The sequence below is a fragment of the Netta rufina genome (assembly GCF_964035555.1).
Source record: "Netta rufina genome assembly, chromosome: 10".
Lineage (NCBI taxonomy): Eukaryota > Metazoa > Chordata > Aves > Anseriformes > Anatidae > Netta > Netta rufina.
The window spans coordinates 5,323,248-5,346,077 of NC_140133.1; the positions used below are offsets into that span (position 1 = coordinate 5,323,248).

General features: G+C 40.9%; 1 protein-coding gene across 1 annotated transcript; it reads left to right on the forward strand.

Moving 5' to 3' along the window:
• The first annotated feature begins 57 nt into the window (after positions 1 to 57).
• On the forward strand, positions 58 to 14,145 carry RAB43 (RAB43, member RAS oncogene family). Its single transcript, XM_084292546.1, has 3 exons — positions 58 to 310; positions 10,380 to 10,563; positions 11,487 to 14,145. Exons 1-3 carry the CDS (start codon positions 80 to 82, stop codon positions 11,738 to 11,740), a joined length of 669 nt encoding a protein of 222 aa, XP_084148672.1. The 5' UTR covers positions 58 to 79; the 3' UTR covers positions 11,741 to 14,145.
• Positions 14,146 to 22,830: the final 8,685 nt, after the last annotated feature.

The following is a 22,830-nucleotide window of genomic DNA, read 5'->3' on the forward strand; positions in this document are numbered from 1 at the left end:
CGGCTCGGCGCGGCGGGGGGCGGCGGCGCAGAGCGCGGCGGGGCGGGCGGCGGGCGGCAGGGCCGGGGGCGGCGGCGCCATGCCCGGGCCGGCGGCGCCCGCGGGGCCCGGTGGCGGCGGCGGCGGCGGGGCCGACCCGGAGGAGGGCTACGACTTCCTCTTCAAGCTGGTGCTGATCGGGGACGCCAGCGTGGGCAAGACCTGCCTGGTGCAGCGCTTCAAAACCGGGGCCTTCGCCGAGCGCCAGGGCAGCACCATCGGCGTGGACTTCACCATGAAGAGCCTGGAGATCCAGGGCAAGCGGGTGAAGGTGAGCGGCGGCCCCGGCGCCCCCCACGGCTCCTCCCGGCCGCGCAGCCCCCGGGGGCCGGCGAGCAGCCGGGCCCGGCGCAGCCCAGCACGGCCCGGCCCGGCCCCGCTCCTCCCCGGCTGTTTCCCGGCAGGGGCAGAGCCCTGAGGCTCCTCCCGGCCCGCCGGGTCCCGGCACGGAGCCGCTGCTGCCGGGGCTCGGTGCGGGGCCGGAGCCCGGCCGTGTGCCCGGCGGCTCGGAGGGGCCGGGGAGCGCTTGGCAGCGGAGCCACCCCGACAGCTCGCCTTAAGGAGCTGTTTGCGGGGGGTCTTGCAAAGTGCAGCTTCTGCGGCTCTCAGAGCTGAGCAAATCAACCCTAAATCTGGCTTCTGCTTTTCTCAGGCTGGAGGAAATTGTTAGGGTTAGAAAAAGGATTTCATGTATCTGGATACATATGGATGGATGTACATGCAGTGATTTTTATCCCCAGTCTCTGTGGCACAAATTCCACGCAGTGGGCATGGCCTCTGAGCACAGAGGCACCATCGGGCAGTGTGAAGGCAAGGCTGGAGCAGCCGGCAGCTTGTAGGGGGCTGCTGGCAGAGAGCCCTTCGCCAGGCCCCTCCACGGTGAAGCCGTGCAGCTATCTTTACTTACTCCCACTGGGACTAAAAATAACTTAATTCAGCCCCTGCCCAGGAAAGATCATAAAACTGAAACGCTTTTGGAGGAAAGGTGATAACAAAACACGATAATTGCAGCTAAATTTTGGACTGCATTTATCAAAGTAGGGGCCGAAGTCCTCTGTTGTCTTTTCCTTATAAATTAACTTAGGTGAGCAGAATATTAAGCAGAGAAAGTTGCAGAAAATGGAAGAAATAAAGGCTCACCTCTCAGGAGAGGAAGAGGATTACAAGTTCCACACCTAGAAAGGTGTTTGCTTTCTTTGTAGTATCTTACCTTTTCCTTTTGTGTATGGGGTTAGCTGAGGTTAGCCGTTGGAAAGGAATCTCAGCTTGTGCTATTACTTTCTCTTCTGTGTTCTCCAGCAAGACAGCAGTTAGAGGTGGGCTTTCTCCTTTAAGATTGAAACCTGGCGCAATTTAAATGCCAGGCACACACAAAGTGACAAATGTGTCTGATCCTGCTGCCAGGGGGCTCAGCTAGGCACCTCAGGACGAGGGCAGGACTAGCCCAGGGCAGAATCTCCCAGGTGTGCTTTCTCATATCCTCAATACTGAGGCTTGAGTGTAATGAAACCTGTGGATTATTTCCCAGTATTTTACAAATGGCAAACAAGAAGATGCAAGCCTCGTGAGCCTTCCTTTTGTTTTAGATTATCCTGTACTTCCATGTAAAAAATGAGGGATGCCCAGGTTGAAGAAGAGTGCTTTAAACATTAGTTGAAACAAGTTAATCTAATACTGCTGCTGCTGATATACCTTGTAGTTATTTTCGTTAGCTGCTGAGTCAGGACCACAGCTAGAATATAAAAACATTCGCTTGGAGGGTGTTTTTTTGTTTGTTTGGTCTCTTAAGGTGTGCATTGTGTGTGAAGTTTATATTCCAGTCAGGCTTTTCCATTTGGACTGAGATTTTGAGCAGTGCGTTAATCTCAGCAGGTTTGTTCAGCACGTTATAGGGAATAGAAAATCAGGAGGCATTTTATTACACTTTTGTGGGCTCCCTTACAAAGTAGGCAGATCCGTACGATCAGGTGTGTATAGCTGACTCATTGTCCAGGATTTTGGTGTAGCTTATACTGATTCTAGGAAAAGCACTGCAGCCATCTGAACAGATCATACCCTAACCAGTTAGTAAACAAGCCTGTACATGTGCTCTGGAAGCGCTGTTTCTCGCTGTGTCAGTCACGTGAGGCATACTTGCTTAGAAGTGTTTCAGATGAATTGTTAACTGGGCTTCCTCAAATCATGATGCATTCAGGATGTGTCTCAAGTAAAGTTTGTTTTACCGTTAAGATCCTTACAAACACATGCCAGGCAATTTCCCAGCACTGCTCCAGATTCATTATGGATTTATGATAGTCAAGACAAGATTCTTCATAAGGAATGAGAAGGCTTGTTTTGTGCTTAGCAAATGGTGCAAGAATGAGAAGAATCCAGTTTTTGTAACTGGATCATCTTTAAAAGTTCTTTCAGACCAACAGAGTGTACAAAAAAGTCCCAAGGAGCATTTGAACACTACTTGCTCCACATCCCCAGTGGCCTACGCTTCATTTTTAGACAGGGTAAGGATAGCATTACAACATAACTGAGTAAGTATGAATCAGATGCTTATTTTGAGATTCATACAAACTTTTTAAAGTTAATTGTGTTACTGTCTCTATGTAAAACTGTCAATGTTTTCATTACAGTTATATGTTTCTGCAACATTTGGAGCACAAGGATTTTAAGTCTAACTTAATTTTGATGCATTTTTGTTGGAGAGGGGAAAAGAAGCATCTTGGGGGAGTAAAGGTGAAGATTCTGCAAATAACTTGTGGTTTTCTGTTTTTATTTTTAACTCAAGTAAATCTTCCCTTGCATCTTAAAGCTGTAGTCTTCCACATGTCTCAAATGACATCTCATACACAACTGCTGCAGCAGCTACTGAAAGCTGACTAAGCGTCATACGCAAAGGGAGGTTACTGCTGGAGAAAGGAGCTATTCATGGACAGTCCTCATAACAGAAGCTTTCTCTAGAGTAATAAAACATAAAGCACTGGCAGTGCAAGCATGCCCAATATGTGCTAACGCAGATTTGCAGAGATTTACCACTAACAGAGGGGAGGAACAAGTAAACTCTGTGCCATCCAATCTGTTTCTCTTCTTGTTCTTTCTTTCAGATTTCCAACTGCAATTTGAGATTCTGACCGGTAGGATTGCACAAGCCACTGGTCAGGGACAGGCTTCTCTGAGCCACGGGCTCTTGGAGGCAATGGGGCTAAGAGGGAGCCACGCAGGGATGTGGCAGATCTGGCAGGCTGGGTTTTAATGGAACTTGAATGTCAGAGCTACTGGTGATGACCACCTTGATTTTGTCACAAAGGCAGATTCTGACCAGCACGTATCCAGAATTGTTCCCCTTCAGCTCTATGAAATATCTGCAGGTTTTCATCATTAACAAGAAATGCTCTCGTATATGCTGTTTATCAGGTTGCAGTTGTGGTGTTACACTCTTATCTCCTATGTAGCAGACTTAGTCCTACAGGACAGAGACTGCAGTTCCCAAAAGTCGTGGTTGTTGACTTAATGCATAGCGAGTAAAGTCCTATTGATAAAATAATTCCATGTTCTTTGAGCAATAGAAAGAATCTGGCAAACGGAACAAAACAGTTTCCTAACTGTTCTCTCACTGTAGGAAAAGATATTTATAAAACCATGTAACTAAGATTTTACATAATTATAAGCAAGGACATTCCTGAGTCCAAGTCCGTGACTTGTAGCAAGTAATAATAACAAAATTCCTTTTCTTTTCATGAGCATCCTTGTGAACAGATAAATTTATAGGGTATCTCTAATGTCTACGTTATGATGCTATTTTGTATTGTTTTACACACAGTGACTTTTTGTTTATGTTATTGTTTTTCTTTCTCTTACGATATCTTTAAGAAAGTGGCAGGGGAGAACCTTTGAAAACAAACACATTCCTTTTATAACAATTATTTCTTTATGTACCACTGCACTTCTTAATTTACAAGCTTTCTGAGCCCGTATAATATTAAGGTTCTGGGCTTTTATTCAGGCTTCATGGCTGTAAATATATTATTTTCAGAATGTAATGTGTCTTTCATTACCTGGCCAAATCGCAAGTAATATAAAATTATGATTTGTTAGCTGTCATGATTCTGGACTGATTGGAAGGTCAACTCCAAACAAACCCCAAATTTATCATGAATCATATCAGATAAGGTAAAAGGGAGAAAAATGAAAAATACATGTATTTGGGGGAAAAGACCAAAAAAAAAAGACAGGAATAAAAGGAAAACAAAAGGAAGAAAAAGAAAACAAAGTTATGTTTATCAACATTGCTAAGCAAACACAAATAATGCAATTGATTATTACATGGAAGCAGTGATCTTTGATATCTAGAGGAAAGTGTAGCTCTCTTGTCAACTACTTTGACGCTCAGAACAAGAGAGCAAACAAGAATGCTGAATTCTCAGCAAACAGGGATTCCTTATTCCCAGAGAATTTTTAGAGGAAACAATCAAACGGATCAGTTTATCTGAACTGTTCTGTCTGTGAACGTTACTTACACTGCTTTCCAGAGCTTGGCTTTATTGCTTTTGGCAAAGGTTGTATAGATTAAGTTGTAAGATCTTTTCAGTAAGGCTTTTTAGGAGTAAGTGTTGTGGTTTGCCAGTGTGCCGAAATGTATATTATTGTTTGCCGTTTGAGATGACAGGATGGTCAGTTGGTTTGGAATTATTTAGCAGAGTCTTTGCGTCCACCATTTCAATTCAGGGGAGTTCTATCAAAGCTGCTCTAGTTTGAAGAATCCATAGTACAAGAGTGACATTTTTATCTTTATAATGGAAGTGATCAGCTACAGAATATACTTAGTGATTATTAATACTGCTTCACCAACAAAGGTAGACCTGAACTTCCGTGCTTCTCTAGAAGAATCAGGAAAATACTTAATAAATTATGTAGGAAGTGAGGGAGGGGGAGAAATTATTTCAAGTAGCTCGAGGCCACTTGTTAAGCATTAACCTTCGATAAGCTATGTTTATCAATGCAAGATGAGTGAGTCTGCATGAAAACATTTGATAATACTCATTTTCCATGCTCTTTGGTCAGTTTGTCACTCACCATTTTCAACACTGTCAATTTCTGTGGTTGAAACTCTTTCTTTGAGCCTGATCTGACAACCAAGACTGACCTGCCAGAGAACCATCTTACATCTCACCACCTTCTGGTTTAAGGGCGTGTATGATTTGCTGGAGTTTGTAGCTACATGTGGCTTCCCTGTCCTCCCTCCTCACATACTGTGAATGTGTGTGCTTGTTAGTTAAGGCAACACACTTGTGAAGAGTCATCAGACAACCAGGTTGGTGAAGTAATTGCACAGATCTCATGAATGGCTGTCTATGTTCAGTTCCACAGCACCATGCAGACTTGGTTCAGATTTATGAGACCTGTGCACACTGATGGATGAAATAAACAGTTCAGATACTGTAAAATCTGAAAACTATTGGTGTATGCACACAAAATCCAAAGTGCCTACAAAATATTTGGCTTCTTTTACCATTCATGGCCATCCAACAAGCATGGACACATACAAACATATGGAATGCTTACATATATTTTTGCCTAGCGTTTTCTCAGCAGCTGTACAGGGATCCTATGCATGTGCTCTCAGATCATGAGAGTTGACAGTGCCTCTTTGAAGCACGCCTCTTTGAACTTGCTTTCTCAAACATGATAGCCTGCAATTACTTACTTTCATGCAGATATATACATATTTTTAAATATAAAGTCATAGAATCACAGAGTATTTCAGGTTGAAAGGACTTCAGGTCTCTATCCAACCTCCTACTTGAACCAGTCAGCTGGGAGAACAGACCAGGTTGCTTAGGGCGTTATCCAGTCTGGCCTTGAAAACCTCCAGGGATGGAGACTGCAAAACCTCTGGACAACGTGCTCCACTGTCCTCGTGGTGAAAAATCTGTTCCTCACATCAAGTTGAAATATTTCCTGGTTCAATTTTTGTCTGCTGTGTCTCATCCTCCCACCATGTGCCACTGTGAAGAGCCTTGCTCAGGCTTCTTGATGGCCTCCCCATCGGTACTGGGCAGCAGCTAATAGGTGATCTCAGTCCCATTCACATGCCAAATAAGCCTGGTTCCCTCAACCTCTTCTCACAGAGTATGTAGTCCCGTTATCTGACTATCTTGACAGCCTTCCACTCAACTTGCTCTAGTTCTTTATGTGTTTCCTGTGCTGGGGACCCAAAACTGGACACCATATTTTAGTTGAGATGTGCTGAGTAAAGGGGAATAATCACCTTTCTTGATCTACTGGCTTTGCTGCTGTCCATACAGCTCAGGATGCTGCCAGCCTCCTTTGCTGCCTGGGCACGCTGCTGGCGCCAGCTCAGCTTGCTGTCTGCAAAGACCCCCAGGGCCTTTTCAGCACAGCTGCTCCCCAGACAGTCAGTCCCCAGCCCACATCACTGCAAGGAATGAATGACATATATTCTGTGCAAGCTCCTTTCCAACAAGAAAAGAAGAAAAAACAAGTACAAAAAACGTTCAAGACTTTGTCTAATGTACTTATGGAAAGCTTTGATTCCACAGTGATTGTACGATCCTGAAAAATCGTACAGGAGTTAATAGCAGGTTTAGCACTTTGCTATTCAGTACCAGCCAGTGCTAAGAGCTCTGGTGTCCAAAAATTTCAAAGCTAAAAGCAGACCAAAATAACCAGCTTCTGTAGTAAAGTGGGCATTCAATAGTGAAACAACTAGCACAAGAAAGGTAGCTTCTTGTCTTAGTTCACTCAGGGTATTCTGTGCTGGCCTTCTGAACAACGGGTGCTTATCTGTTCTCTGTCCTGTCTTTGTTGGTTACTGGAGATGGTCTCCCTAAAAGCCTCCTACCACTCTCATTACATAGGTATGTTCTCTCAGGGTCCTCAGTTGAATTTAACACAATTCTCCAGCAATCCAACTTCTCGTTGTCTTTCTTACACCAGAGCTGCTGCCAAGGTGATTACAAAACCGGGAATTGCTTAAAAACAGTTAAAGTTGCTAAGTGACATGTGGCGTTTCATCACATTATTTACAAAGCTCAAGCACTTAATTGCAGAGATAAATACTTAAGAACCTCATATCACATATGCAGTATATGACACATTTATATCTATTTTTGCAACCTGTGGCTAGTACAGTTTATTTGGCATTGTTTTGGTATTTACATCTAACTTTACTAAGGAACTTTTAAATGAGAAATACCGAGCCTATATTTTTTTCAAAGAATTTGCAATTGCTGTATCTTGTCAAGAGTTACATGCTTGTAAATAGTTTAGTGGAGAGAGAAGGTTATTGGATTGGTTCACACCCAGCAGCAACAAGTCAAACTGAACAGGTGTATTTGGGATTGGTCCAAGATGGTTTTGCCATTGCTGTAAAGGGTATTTGCCCCAGGAAGGTGCAACCTGCATGCTTTCAGTACCGAATGGCTGTGTAATTAGTGCTAACTCTTCAAACAAAAGAAAAATCCGTATTTTTCAGTTAAATCTGTGAATGAAGGTGTACAGTGAATCAAATTAACAGTTCCTAGTTTCCGTGCAGAGAGAGGACAAGGACATGCAGCTGGGATGGCAAGTTTCTGATGACAGTGTGGCCTTAGTTTTGCTTAAGCAAGTCATTAAACCATGTTCTTATTTGACTGACTTTGCCTGAAAAAGTGATCACTCACCTGGCTCCTGCCAGCAGAAGTGATGGGCGCAGTGGCAAACAGGTGTGTCATTTGGTATCTATGTTTGCAAAGTATCTGCTTGTGGGTTATGTCACACAGCAACATCTAACACATGCTGTTGTCTCAGCATTGAAAGCAAAACCACAACAAACTGAAGATCTTGTAAAAAGCTAAATGATTCTGAGTCCGTACATTTAAAGAGAAGGGACAGTTAGGGAGCATGAACTTTAAACTTCCAAGGGAAAGAGCCTACCTGGAGGATGTTGCCTGGAAGGAAGACTGCTGCCTGAGCTCCTCAGAAGGTGAAGCCTGTCTGTGGTCTGTGCTGTTCCCAGCAGGATGCTCAGGGCTTCAGCAACTTTGTACTTTGAGTCCTGTGAACGCACAGACATAAAAACTTGAGTAAAAAATGTCTGGGAGTGCTGTAAGAACTTCCTGGTGTCACTGTGAGGTTGCTCTATCACTGTTGACAGCCTGTGGAGATTTGGGAGGACCAGAGAAATACAGATACTATACTTATCTTCAGAAAGAGCGAGAAATGCTAGGAACTACAAGCTGGTCAGATTCATTTTGGTCTCTGGGAAAATGATGGAGCAAGTCCTCCTGGAAAAATTAAGATTTTATCTCACTTTGAGCAGGCAGTTGGCTTTGTCACCTACCAAAATCTGTCCCAACTTCAGTGATTCTGTGATTTTATGGAAAGTACATTCATACAGATTTTCAAAATCCAGAGTAAAGCATAAGGCCCAAGACTAGCTTGCTCAGCCACTCTACAGGTAAAACACTTTTTTTTTTATTATTATTATTCCATGAGAAAAGTGTAAGCTAAAATATTTTTTAAATTTAAAAATTATATAAATCTATATGCACAGTAACTCAGACCTGTCTCAGGAGTTGAGTAATCACCATTAGCTTTATTTTGCACTTGACCTAACCAAATGCTGAGATTTAAAACTGCATAAAGGACACGAAGGTCTAGTGGGAGGCTTGAGTGCAGAGAGCATCAAAAGCCTGCTATTAACTTCCTAGTCTCAGTAATTGTTGTCTGTTCTAGATAATTAACTGTTCCATTAATAAGCATTGTTTTGTTGTTTCCCGTTTTCTGAGTCCATTACAGTCCCTTCTCCTTTGCTGAGAAAACTGTTAAGAAGTACTTTTTTCATTGGACTGATTTGTTTTAAGCTGTACATACATTATTTGGGATCTAAATGCTAGTTAGCACAGGAAAGCAATCTGATCTCTACAGCCTTTTTCAAAGTGAAAGTTTCTGCTCAAACATGCAGCAGAGTCAGATCATGGAAACAAAATACTAATGTGCAGAAGAAATAAATGGAAATGGTTCTGTATTATTTGGTATAAAACATCACTGAAGTTAGGTTGTAGTCAGATCTTTATAGGGAAGAGATTCAGAGAGAGGGAAACAAATACGTAGCACATCTACAATATGGAAAGATTAAAACACCAAAGAATGTGTGCTTATGTCCTGTCTCATTTAAGAGGAGATGCAGAATATACTGAATTGTACACACAAATAGTCTCTCATTTATCATTTGGGAAAAGAAGGGAAAAAAAGCGAAGTGAAATAGAAGGACAGAAAATGTAAAATTATAAATAAAAGTCTTTGGCTTCATTATTACTATATATTGAAGCCAAGAGCTGTGAAGGATTCAGAACGGATTAGTGATTTGTATGGAGAATGAGAACATCTGCAGGTACTTTAGATTAGAAGCTCCTGCGACAGAAACCATCGTGTTCCAGGACATCAGACAACCTGCAAAACAACAGGATTTGAAAAGAAATTTTCCCTACTAACAGGATATTGTGTTTGTCCACTCTCAGTTATTTGGCTTCTTCCTCTGGAACATCTGGTCCTGGGAACTCAAAACCTGATACTAAACTCAGAGCTGTTACGCGCCTAGATTCAGGCAGAAGTACATGAGCTGGGCATTTCTTCTTCCTTCCCAGGTGCAGCCTGTTCTTGCACCTAAAAGCTCTCAGGAGACTTAAGAGTCTAAATGTTTGACTGACTGTTGGAACCTAGAGATGTTGGCATTTCTTTTATACATTCTTTTATGCCTTCTTTTACAGATTTTATGTATTCTATATATACAGTTTTATTTGTCTCTCATTTCCTTATCGAACAACCTTGGTGCTCTCGTGATACAACCGCCGCCTACTTCAGTTGTTACTGCCTCTGTAGCAGACCTGGCAAGACTCCCTCAGTACCTCAGCCAGCATGCCAGTGAAAGGCCACCTGTAGTTTCAGTAACACACCAGAAGATGAACTGGAGTGTTTTGGCTCTGGTCTTGTTTTCATAACTCTGCTAGAGAAAGTGACAGGGGTAGGGCTGGGCACAGCAAAGTGCTAACTTCATAATCTGCCACAGAAGGATGCATCAGAGCTTGTCTCCAGCTCGCCAAAACATCTCAATGCAAATAGAAATTTAAGCAGCCAAAAGCAAAAAAAGAGTTCTTCAGTGTACGTTGCTGTCCTTAAATCATGATCAAAGGACTAGAAAAATGTAATGCCACAATGTATTACCTATAAGGGGGATAAGGTTATTCTAACAAGGTTATTAAATCAAGTCCTAGCTTTTGATTCAAGAAAACATAATATATACTGAACCTTTACTGCCAGTATCTCATTGCATGCTTTGTTTTATTTAGTTGCAGATCTGGGACACAGCTGGCCAGGAGAGGTTCCGCACTATCACGCAGAGTTACTACCGCAGCGCCAACGGAGCAATCCTAGCCTATGATATCAGCAAGAGAGGCTCTTTCTTGTCCATTCCTCGCTGGATCGAGGATGTGAGAAAGTATGCTGGCTCCAACATAGTACAGTTACTGATTGGTAAGTTCAAGTCTCGGAATGAAAATATGACTAGCAGCACTACAGGGCACTGTGTGGTGTGCGTAGTTGCAGTACTCATTCAGGTGGTTAAAAGTTTTGGCTTTGTTTGCAGTTAAGATGTATGTAATAGAGCTGATTGAAAATTTTCCAAGTGTTTTATTTTTCAATCAGGAAATGCTGATGCATGAGACAAATGTTTTTAAGATGCCTATCTGCCTGAATGAAGTTCTGTTAAGGATGAGGCAGCTTTGTGTCAGAAGCCAGCTTGGAAGCCACGCTTTGCGCTCACTTAGTGGAGGACTGGGTACCCAGGATTTCCAGGCTTTGAGGCAGAGCTGCTATGGAGCTGTTCTGGTGATCAGAATCGTACGGTTTTAGGGGCAGGAAGCTCCATGGTATCGAGCAGACCTGTTTTAGGGGACTGGGACACCCACAGACTTCATGGACTGGGGATTTTGGAAGGACTTCAGGGCAGCCAGAATTCATCAGTTCTCTTGGAAATTCTGCCTCCCAGCCCCAGTGTTTCTGAGTGGGACGCCGTTCTCAGGGCTCGCAGACCTGCTAGTGCACCTTCAGTGTTCTAGACTTCCCTGGGAGCCAGAAGACTGCTGTTGTTTTTGCATTGTCTTCCTTGTCTTTCCTCACAGAATGGTTTTAGCATTGATATTTCCTCCTTTACAGTCTACAGCTGTTGCTCTCCAGTTGCTCTCTGACTTCTTCTGTTCTCCGTATGAATCACACCGAAATACATGACCTAGTCCAACCTCCTACTCAAGGCAAGGCTGATGTCAGGTTGGTCAGGGCCTTTTCAGTTGGATTTTGAGAATCTCCAAGAATGGAAGTTTCTGGAAAATCTGAGAACCTCGTGCCCTGGCACAAATAGTCGTTATAAATTTCTCTGTTTGTTTTTATTTTTCTTCCAGGAAATAAGTCTGACCTAAGTGACCTTCGAGAGGTTCAGCTGGAAGAAGCTCAGAATCTGGCTGAACGCTACGATAATATCATCTGTGCCATAGAGACCTCTGCAAAAGACTCCAGCAACGTGGAGGAGGCTTTTGTGAAGATGGCCACAGAGCTCATGATGAGGCATGGAGGCCCTATGTTCAGTGAGAAGAATACTGATAGCATCAAGCTTGACAGCAAGGACGTTGTAGAAGGATGGGGGTGTGCTTGCTGATATGAGCTAGGTGAAATCCCTAACTGTACTGGAATTTAGATGGTGCTTCACCCTAATGCTGAGTAGCACAGTAGCCATATTTTCCTCCTTCTGTGAAACCAGCAATTTTGTAGAAGTTAGTTAGACACAATCCTGTTTGCTTTGGTGTCTTTTTTTAAAAGGGGACTTTTGAGAGGTAGTCCTAAAAGTCAAGCCCTCTGAAAAACTTACTCGACATTTGTCCCTACCATTTTCTTTTCTGTGACCTTCATGCCAGTTACAAAAGTGGAGGAAAAAACTTTGAACCAGAGATGTGGGGTAGGGAAACAGATGGCTGGAAAAGAGACTGCCACATACCCAAATTCTGAAGCAATTGTCATGGGATTGTTGGCAAAGACGAATAGGCACGCTTGACAGCGTCTCTTTAAATGCTCAGCACTCCACCAATGACCAGAAGGCCTAGAAGCGACAGAGAGTGTCTGATCAAGGTATTTCTATTGTCAAAATTCCCAGCATTTTGATTACAGGACCAAATAGTCACCTGTCCAAGGGCATATGGATTGCTAGCTAGTACTGGAACAGGCCCAGGTGGGACAGCCTTCTCTCAGGTTTTGTTTTCATTTTCTTAAGTTATCATTTTAATAGATAGCAAAATCACCCTGAGCGGTATCACCACTTGTTGTCAAGCAGGGTTGGACCAGTTTAGTTATTTTAAATACAGTCTTGAGGAGAGGGTAGGTGTATTGCATTTGTTACTGTTTGCACAGGGATAGCTCCCTTTTCTAAGTGGGTATCATTGATTTTTTTGCCCTCAAGTCTATCAGTTTCATTTGAAATTACAGACCTGTGCCACTGGAAACAGCAACTGGAGAAACCTTGAACTGTCTGGTGGCTGTGATCTCTTGCCATGTGCCTAATGGCCGTATACAGGGTTAATTCTGGTCGTACATTTGGTATTACGTTACCCAAGTGTTCACTGCTTAAGTGGCATAAGTAGGATTTGGTTGGTTGGTTGGATTTTAACCGTCTTTTTAAATGCAACATGGGTGTGTATTTGGAAAGAAGACTTCAGAATAGCAGAAAACTGCACACCCTGCAACTTCTTGGTTGTAAGAGTCTAGCATCTGGAGTGATTACCTCCCACCTTTGTACTCATCTGCATCTCTCCCTGTCACAAGTTACTAATTGCTTTTTATTTCTTGAAAACTCAGCAGGGATTTTCTTTAACTGTTGATCAGAAGTCTACATTGTTAAGTAAAATAGATCTCATAATCCAACTACATACAGTTGCCTTTCAGATTCAGCTCTGTACTGCATGTTGTAGATACAGTCCAAGTACTGGTGGCAGCAGCCCTTCCTGGATTTACACTCTCAAGCACCTTACAAACTTGGATTTGCAAAGGGAGCAGAAGCAGGTTTATTTTTAATTCTGCTGTTAAAGCAAAGGTGTTCAGAGGTGCAAGTGATTTCTGCAATCCTCATTCTTTGAAGGAGCTCATTTACAGAAAGCACTCACTTCAACTGAAGTCACTTGTCCCTTTTGAAAATCTTGATCAAAAAGGACCAGGTGGATTGGTTTGCTGCTAGGGCTACACCTGTTCTTAGCCATTCAACATATCCAGTGTCATGAAAATCTGGAAGATTTAAGAAAGGGCTAATGGATCCTAATTTCAATACTATTCATTTTCATACAGAAAATATTAAATCATTCTTTGGACTTTCTGTTTGTGTTTTTTGTTTGTTTTGTTTTTAACTGTGAAGTAGATTATTGAAGAGTTGCATATGTTTTGTGGCCTGTTTGCTCCTAATCTAAGGGAATAGTTTTCAAGTTTTATAGTTGTAAGAGTGAAAGGGCTTTACATTTTTCAATTAGCTTTTAATAATTCTAACATTTTACGTGGAAGGGCAGGTTAAGCTGCAGTATTCAGTAGTATTTTTGGATAGTTTTTCAGGACATTCCCAGCTCTCCTGCATCCAAAGATTACAGGCAGTAAGTGCTCAGCAGTAGTTAAAAACTGAAAATGAGAATTGTCCAAACTCTAGATTTGCTATCACAAATCCTGTACTCCACTCCCAGGAGAACCTGTGAAGACAGTCCAAGCCAAAATTCAGTCCTGATTACTGTTTTTCTTCCTGCTTAGGTGGGCCTTAAGCTACAGAATACTAGCAAACATTTGACATATTATAGTTTACACCTGCAGGTCACAGGCCTGCAGTTCTGCACGCATGAAGGTGGACCCTCAGATAAGCTCAGCCTCCCAGTATTTGCAGGAGTAGTGCCAAATTATTGAAGCCATGCTGATAAAATTCGATGTGCATTTAAGAACAGTATGGCTACTACTCAGATTGAAATCAGGAGTTTACACAGTAACTCATCTTAAAGCTGGAGCAAGATGTAAAAGGAACAGATCTTACTTCCAGTGAAGTCAGTGAATGATTGTGTTTTTACAGTAGATGGAGAAATGAGGAAGCACTGATCCATTCCCTTAATTTTGGGTTTCATTTAGTACATTAGCAGAATTATACCAAGCACTAGACTTTTCCTTATGATTTGCCCCTATTTCAAAATAAGATAGTGCTGAAGGTTGAGATTCTGCCTGCAGGTTCCTCTGTTTCAGTCAGAACACATGAAGTACAGAGTCAGTGATTTGTTCGCTGCCTTATCAAATGATGGCACCCAGCAGTTGAGGTTAGTTTTCATTTTGCTGCAAAAAGACTTAGACTATGGATGGCTTCAGCTCAGCATTGTTTACTGACTCCTGAGTCTTCCACATTATAACAAGTGTAATGCAAGTTGCCGTGTTGTACCTAACTGAACAAAGAAGAACAAAGAAACAGATGGAAGACTTGTGATTTTTTTTCAGGTTAGCAGCAGAGTGACACAACCTGACAGCTTGAGCTGTCAGTAGTAAGAGGCTATTTCAGTTACAGTTTCTTGTTCTATTGGTAATAGCACAGTACTCACTAGATTGATAGCTTCTTAACCAGAAATATATTAGACAGTAAACAGAACCTCCCTTTCTGAAGGCTTTTGTTAGATCCATCACTTGCACACGCAGCTATGTAATTCAGGTAGTAGGAAGCCCCTCGTGTTGGTTCAATTCCATTAGTCCTGTTGGAACCAAAAGGCTGCCTGGATGAAGAGAGTGAGTAGCCATAAACCTGAGATTTACAGGTAAAAAAACTATTTCACCTCTCAGGTTGTAAATGTGCACTGATGTACATCCAGTGAATAATTCAGCAGCACATGACCAGAGTTCATAGCGTAAACATTTGCCAAGAATCCTGTTTACTGGCAGTTGAACATTAACAAGAGTACGGTGCAGTAATAGCTTTTAAGCAGATCTCCTTGGTTGACCATGTATCTGCATTAATATGTATTGTTTGGTTTTGGCAGTACCCAAAGTGTGCAAAATATTACATAAACACAGAAGGGAGCATTGATCCCTGCCCTGTAACAATTCAGAGTGGAATGCAGAGGCAAATACTGAAATGAAATCATCAGCAGAATGTGGTTCCCGGAGTGTGGGCAGTTATCCTTTGTATTGATTTGTGATTTAAGCTAATTTTATCTCCAGTTACTCATCCAGCCTGCCACGAATGGAATTTTTACAAATATTTATTATGTAAATATTGTATGTCAGCCCAGAAACCTACTAATATTTGTTTTGCAAAACAAATTTAAAACAAAAACACTTAAGAACGGAGGAAAAGTCCTAATGATTTTATCCCTCTCCCTGTAGTTGAAAGCAGGTCTCTTTGTGGCAGGAGTAACTACAAACCTGAATGGAGCCCAGCTAACACTGCGTAGATTTCTTAGAGCTTCATGGAAAGTTGGGCTCCTTCTCAGTTTTTTCTTTGACTTCAGAGAAGATCAGATTTATTTGAAAAATAGAGCTGATTGTCATGTGTTGCACATTACCGTAGTAAAGGCATTACATTCTGCAGATACTCAAGCAGTAGTACACTTAAGTAACATTAAAGCCTTTCCTTGATGCTTCCCTGTCATATGTTGTCCCACTGAGATTCACACCTCCATTATTTAGTCTCCTAGCCAGCCAACTTGTGTCCAGTTGATCATTTGAATGTTTTTGGCCATCTCATGCCAATACCGAGGGATCTGGGATGCAATAACATTGTTAGTTTCCCTTCGTGGAATTGTGTTTCATAGTGCTATAATGTGAGTCTCTTTAAATTTTGGATGTATTTATATGTTATTTCATTAGTAGAAATCATTAGCTTTATGCATCCTACTTCCAAAACATTTCTATATTAACAGACCACTGACGTTTACCCTATTGCATCATTTTGTGTAAACACACCAGAAGAAAATGAAAATGAGAACAATAGGTGCTTTGTGAAACTGAAATACAGTTACTCTCCTTTTGATACCTTCCAACCTTGGAGAGTGCTCAGTTTAACCCTGCAGTCATTTTCTGTGGAGACTTCACAGAAACAAACCAGGTTCTGGGTAGAACAAGCCACGAGTAAAGAGCTGGGGAAAATCCAAGGAAAGGGGAGCAAGTACGTGTACTGTTGTGAAGCGGTAGTTTTCCCGTGACTCGCTTCACCACAGGAGTTTATGCTCACCACGCAGCTTGTATTCCCACTCTTGTGGTTCACGTACTAAGGCAATTAGAAACCAGAGCAACAGATCAATGCCGTGGGTAGTTCATAGTGGAACTGAAAGGAGACAAATCCCAGAGTTTAGGCTAATCACCCTAAACACTTCGTATCATTTGAGAAAGGGTAACTTTTTTTTTGATCAACTGAAAGGCATTTTAGATTTACAAATTGGCAATAAAATATGCCATATCGTTAACCCCTACAGCCTAATCATCTCATTTTACTGCAGTTCCATGAATTATGGTGACTTCAAGAGTCACAGAACAGAGCCCTTCGTCTGTTTTGGTCTGTTCTCAGATTTGACATTTCTTTTCCTCCAGAGAAGATGACATTCATAGATTTGGGAAATACTGTCTCAGATTTAATTTTGTAGTATCTTTTGGTGCTGACCATCCTACTGAGGTTTTGGTCTGAGGAAAGATTCCTGGGTGTGTTAGTTTTTGCTGACCAGGTCATGTCAGATTTCTTTCAACTCTACTAAATTAAGTTTTAGAGCTATTCAGAGCAGCAAAAATCTCAGATGTAAGCACTTAAATGCAGTCCCCACTGTGTACTTTAGGGAAAAGCAAACAAACAAACTATCCCATAACTAGGTGTTCTGATTTCCAGCACAAGTTTAGCCATCTGTATCCCTTTTATCATTTCATTTTAGTTTACTCAGAAAAGAGCAAGGTTACAAAATTAAAACAGACCAAGGCAAAGGGATATTTGCCATTTGTGGAACTGTTGCCAGAGGTTAGATGAAAAGAGACAGCACACATCCTATCCCAATTTTAGATATCAGTCATATTAAAGAAACACTAAATGCTAAAAGTGCATTTCAAAATAATTATTCAAAGGAAAAAGGGTTGTGATTTTTTTTTTAACTGTGTCTTTTAAACAAAGATTTCGCCATGAACACTGATACAGGCAGTTACCCATCTCACATTTGTAACTTCAGGTGTGACTGAAGGCAGACTGTCAACAACTGCCTACAGTCAACAGCCAGTAGAAAACCAGCGAACAGAGTAAGTTCACAAGAATGAGAAAAGTGAAGGCTTGAGTTAGTGAAAAAGGATTTTATGTTTTGTCTTGTTAAATCTGATAGCTTTAGTCAATGTTTACTCAGTTCAGAGAACTAATTTCCTTCCCAAAGGTAAAATAAACTATACAAGTAGCTACATTTTTTTCTGCTTTTGCTTTTGTTTTTAAATAAATTTGGCAGCTGTCTATACTGAACAAGAGGGGACTGATAAACCAGCTAAGCATATGGTAACAGACACTGTCCTCCAGGGACATCCTCTGAGAATCTTTAGGAGATCAGATTCAATGTCACCGGGATCACAAACTGATAACAAAACTATTGAGGCTCTTTATCTTTAAAAGGTCATTTTCCATGTTTGCTTTGCAAGACATTTTTAGACTTCGGTTGAGTTACTTTCAGTTTGATTATTGAATTGAACTGAACTGCTGACACTGATTTCTACTTTTTTTCTGCCTCAAATTCACCAGAAAAATGAGGAACAGATCTTATCACAAATCTCTAAAGGGCCACCAGATAAACTGTAACCAACAAGGGTTTTGTACACACGTAACTACCAGTCTCCTGGCCCTGTGATAGTGACTTAAGATCTTTAACTTGTATATCTGATACTGTACTCTCAAAAACGTCAATTGTCTAGCTCTGCCATCATTCACCTGATGAGGTAGTGCAAGTAGGTAGGTAGAGCAGCTTCCCAAAGCTGCTTCTATCTAAGCCACTTCTATCTAAAGCTCACTTAACCCATTCAGAAATTGATATTACAGCTAAATTACTACAAATGTACTATTTTCTTTGAATTTAGTCATAAAAATAACAAAATATTTTCCTACATTTATATTTTTAAATCGTAAAGTCTAGATGAAGATACTAAAAACAGCAGTCCCCTATTTTAAGCTTGCATACTTAAAATGTAGCTGACTACACTGTAGGAGTTTAAATCCTAAGTCCCCACAAACTCACTAACACATCTTAAAGTACACCCTATGTGAATGTAATAGCTAGCTAAAAGGATCCAAGTTTCTGTAAATGTTAGCTTAGAAAAAGTACCTGACATATGACCAGGATCGGGGCAAGCTAGCAATCAATTAAAAAAAAAAAAAAAAGACACTTCTCCAGACAAAAGCATGGGAAAACATTAAATGGAAGACTATTTCCTTAGAAATTGTCTTTTAAAGCATCTGACCAACACCAGCAGTATACTTCCAAAAGGCAGTCTCTTTCCAGTAACCACCAACAGCCAGTTACCCTGCAGCGTTCTCTAGAGCAGGTGATGAACAACACCCATTGCTTCTGCACTAAGTTCTGTAAGCAGTGCAGATGTAAGGAGGTGATTTTGGGTATCAAAACTATTGCATGTGAAAACAAGGGTATGAAAGATTGTCCTTTGAATATGGCATGCAAACTTATCTTGACTACTTGAAGCTACTTTTAAGGAGTGAATTAAGAGCTGCAGTTTTCACGAGATTAAAGCTTCAGACAGATGCCTACCAATGTCTTCAAAAGTATCTAATTCCCACTGGGAGAAGGAAAAAAAAAAAAAAAAAAAAAAAAAAAACACAAAACTTGTGTGGAACTGGGTTTGCATTAGGGGGAAATCAAGGGGCTATCAGAAAAAACACTTTCATGCAAAGGGCAGAGCCATCCTCATTATTCTGTAATTGTCATGTTCATTCCCTATTTCCGTGCTGTGCATAGATAAACATTTTTCCCTTTGCAAGCAGTATTAAAATAGATCATTCTAGGTATGAAAAGTAGTTTGACACTTGGCAAAAGAAAATGCTATGTATGTTTTCTTAAGGAAGTGACATATTGATGAGGAGAGTAAATTTACTAATACAGCTTGGTGGTGTAATGTACTCACCACGTGGAGTTGTGTTTGAATGGTGCTACATAAACTTACCGCTTCGGGACCTGGGAAGCCAATGCATGAGATCAGACACCGTTCTGCTTCCCAGGCATAATATCCTGAGCAGAAGGTGAATTTACTTATTTGTAACTGTTTAAAGATTTGTCTTATTTTGTCTGTGTGGAGAAATGCTAAGATTTTTGATAGTCTGATACACTCAGTGTTGTCAACAATCTTTTCCCTCTTTTGTGCCTCACTCACTGGTATCTGATAATTTATATAAAACCCAGTCTCCAGAGGATGCACGACCCTAGAGACTAGATAGCATTCAAGTGAGTCTGGCTCACACACCTGTTGGGGAGAAAATACAAATCTCTAATTCATATTGAATTCATTCAATGCATTCCAAAATGATTTGAGGGGTTGAGAGGATAACAGTGTTACAATTATTCTGCATTTTCTAGGACAAATTTGTTGCTGTTTTTCAAGGTTTCTTCAAGAGATGCAGGCTATACATTTATAATCATCAGTAACTACTTTGCTTACCACAATATTGACTAGATCATTTGGAATATGAGGAGACAAGGGAGCAAGCTTGCATACTACAGTATTTTTTTTATACTTTACTTTCATCTATTTATGAATTCGTTATGAAAAATATTTTTAAACAGATATGAAACCTGCTTTTTGTTGTGAATTGTAGTGTAGTGGATACATTGTACTGTGTATCATTAAAAAGGTTTAATTAAAGTAAACATCTGGCAATTAGTATCTTTTGTTATTTTATACATGTACCTTGCTTTAGTTTATCAGAGACAAAAATCAAGATTTTAAGAAATTCTCTATCCTATTCGATAGTGCTGTGATGTTCTTCTAATTTAACACAAGGTAGTTCAACGTACTCCATTAAACAAGCAGTACTTAATTCTTCCTCTAATACCTACAACTGCTCATCCCTTACAGAAATGAATGCACATAGAATTGATTCAAAGTCTTCCATGTGCAAATGGAAGACTAGAGGTGTAACTAGGGGTGCAAGTAACTTTTTTCAGTGTTTACAGTCAAGTATAAACAATGTGATTAAAACTGCCTTCCCTAGCGGACATTTAGATCCTGGATTGTTTTTGATTGCTGTAAATTAAACAAAACAACACCCCTTTCTTTTTACATGTTCCTTTAATTCTAGCATCAGTAGATGAACTAAACAGACTGTTAACACCAGCCAAAATCTCCCCTTGCGCACCCTTAAAACTGTGAACAGGCAAACCTAGTCAGAAAATGTTATGCTGAGAAACAAACAAACACAACAAGAAAAAACAACCCCCTGCTCTGATCTGTGCGGCCCTTACAAATTCAGTAAGTGCATGCAACTTACAAATTAAAAGCATTAGCAGGTCTCCTTCCGTTTCTTGTGGAAAAAATCCAGGACAATTGCTTAGATGGTTTATTACAGATGCATATAACAAACATTTCAAAGGCACTTCCTACATTTCTAGAAACCTTTCCTTGAATTATCTAGGACTGTGGAATAGTTTGGATATAGGAGGATATTTATAGCACAACCATTTTTTTTATTGTTAGTAAGGCAAGCTGGATTTTATTATGTAGCTTTAATCTGCAAAAAAATAGAGTTTTTAGAGTGTAAATTCACAAAGTATTCCCCCCCCCCCCCTCCCCCCCCCCATCTACGGTCAGGATCTCAGCTGTTAAACTAGCAAAAACACGTCCATAGATATATTTCCATAAAAAAGCGATGAGACTCAAGTCCTGGTGAAAACCCATTTCTTACCCTGAGAAATATTCTTACCTATTCAACAGGTACTGCTTCTGCTACAAGAGGTTAATCTCTAGTAAACCCATGTGGGTACTTAACTCTACATGGTTAGCACAATCAAGGATTCAGAGCCTGACATTCAAGATCAAAGAGGAGGGATAACTTTTAATTAAGATCAGTAAAAGATTCTGGCTCAGCTGATTTTCAGATTTTTGGGTTTACTGTGTGTGTACCACCTGAGACATTTGGAATACCTACTGATCTGTTTTATTCACAAAATCGACCACAGAAATACTCTTTTGAAACTTTCAACATGCAGGCTATTTCAATGTTGAACACAGGATATATTTCATCACCCAAAAATCCAACCTTGTATATACAAAAGATCTGAACACAGACTCAGTCAACTATCAGAACCAAAGGTCTGGGCAAGTTCACATACCTTCAGCTGTCTGTGCAATTAGGATAATTTAAACCAATATTTATGTGCATCAATTTCAAATGTATTTGCACATCAGGGTACAAAACCCTATTCAGATAGTATGAAGCTGCACTGTGTTGTCTCCATATCACTACGTGCTGATACTGTGCTTGGAGCTTGATAAACTGCACTCTGAAAATAATTGCTTCTAACAATTAATTTACCCAGTTGAGATTCAGTTGTAGCTGCAGGGAACAAATTTACTTACATTGGCAAAATCCAAGTTTAGCAACATGTTTCTGTGAATCATTCTGCTAGTTTTCTATGCATCACTTCAAAATATTTTTTGAGCCAAGAGACGACAAATTGAAGTTCTGAAAATACAGTGCAAAGAAAACAGGACTGTGGTATGATACCAGCCTCTGCAAATCCATCCACTGATGAAACAAAAACCAAATGTTCCAGAGCCTTTCAACTGCATGACCTTCCCACATTTTACATGAAAAGACAGCACTGTCACTTCCATGCCCCAGCTGCTTATTTTCTTGTTGAACAAAGTCCAAACAATTTTGAAAAACACACAAACCCTAAACATAGCTAAAAGCATAGCTCATGCCAAAACTGAACACTTCTGATTCATTTGAAATTATCTATAGCAAGATGTGTCTTTCTCAGCAGCTGGGAGAGGTTTTAAGAGCACCAAACTCTGAGCTCATCTCTCAAATGAGCTCAGAGCATCTCTCGGTTCCTGACAGGAAAAACTTACTAAGGAGGGATCAAATGCTTAGTACTTGTTTGGAATCAAAAGAGGAAGGGAATTAGAAGATGCTAGAATTTTAAGTGAACACTGTCTCTTACTATTTTTAAGCATTTTGTCTTTTTCAAGGTCTGCCCAGCTTATATTAACCCTTACCGAGCTGGAGTTCTGTCCAGGAGGATGGAGAACTGAAATATAGCAGGCCTTGGGGAACTGTGTGGGGGCAATGGTTTCTCATTTTACTACTTATAAAGCATATATTCATAAATAAATAAATAAATAATCCACAGAGACGGAAGAGGTTTGCAGTGCTCTGACTTGCCCTGCTTTGCCTGCCCGGCGCGGTGCCTGGGCTGAGGTAAAGCCAAGATGGCGGACAGCGCCTCCCGCCGGCTGCCCTCAGAGCAAACCTGACCGGGGTTTCGTACCCCTGGAGAATGTGGTACAAAAACTTGCGCAGATTCTGCTTCTCAGGAGGTATCCCCTCGTTTCACAAATAAATTCACTTCTTAATGAACTGCCCCATACTTTTGGGTTCAATCTTCTTCAGTTTTGGTGAAAAACAAAAACCCGACTACAGTTACAAAGGCAGTTGTGTGTCTGCAAGGGGCAGGGATTTTTCCAAGGGCAAAACAAGTCCCTCAGCAGGAGCTGCTTGCAGCTAGG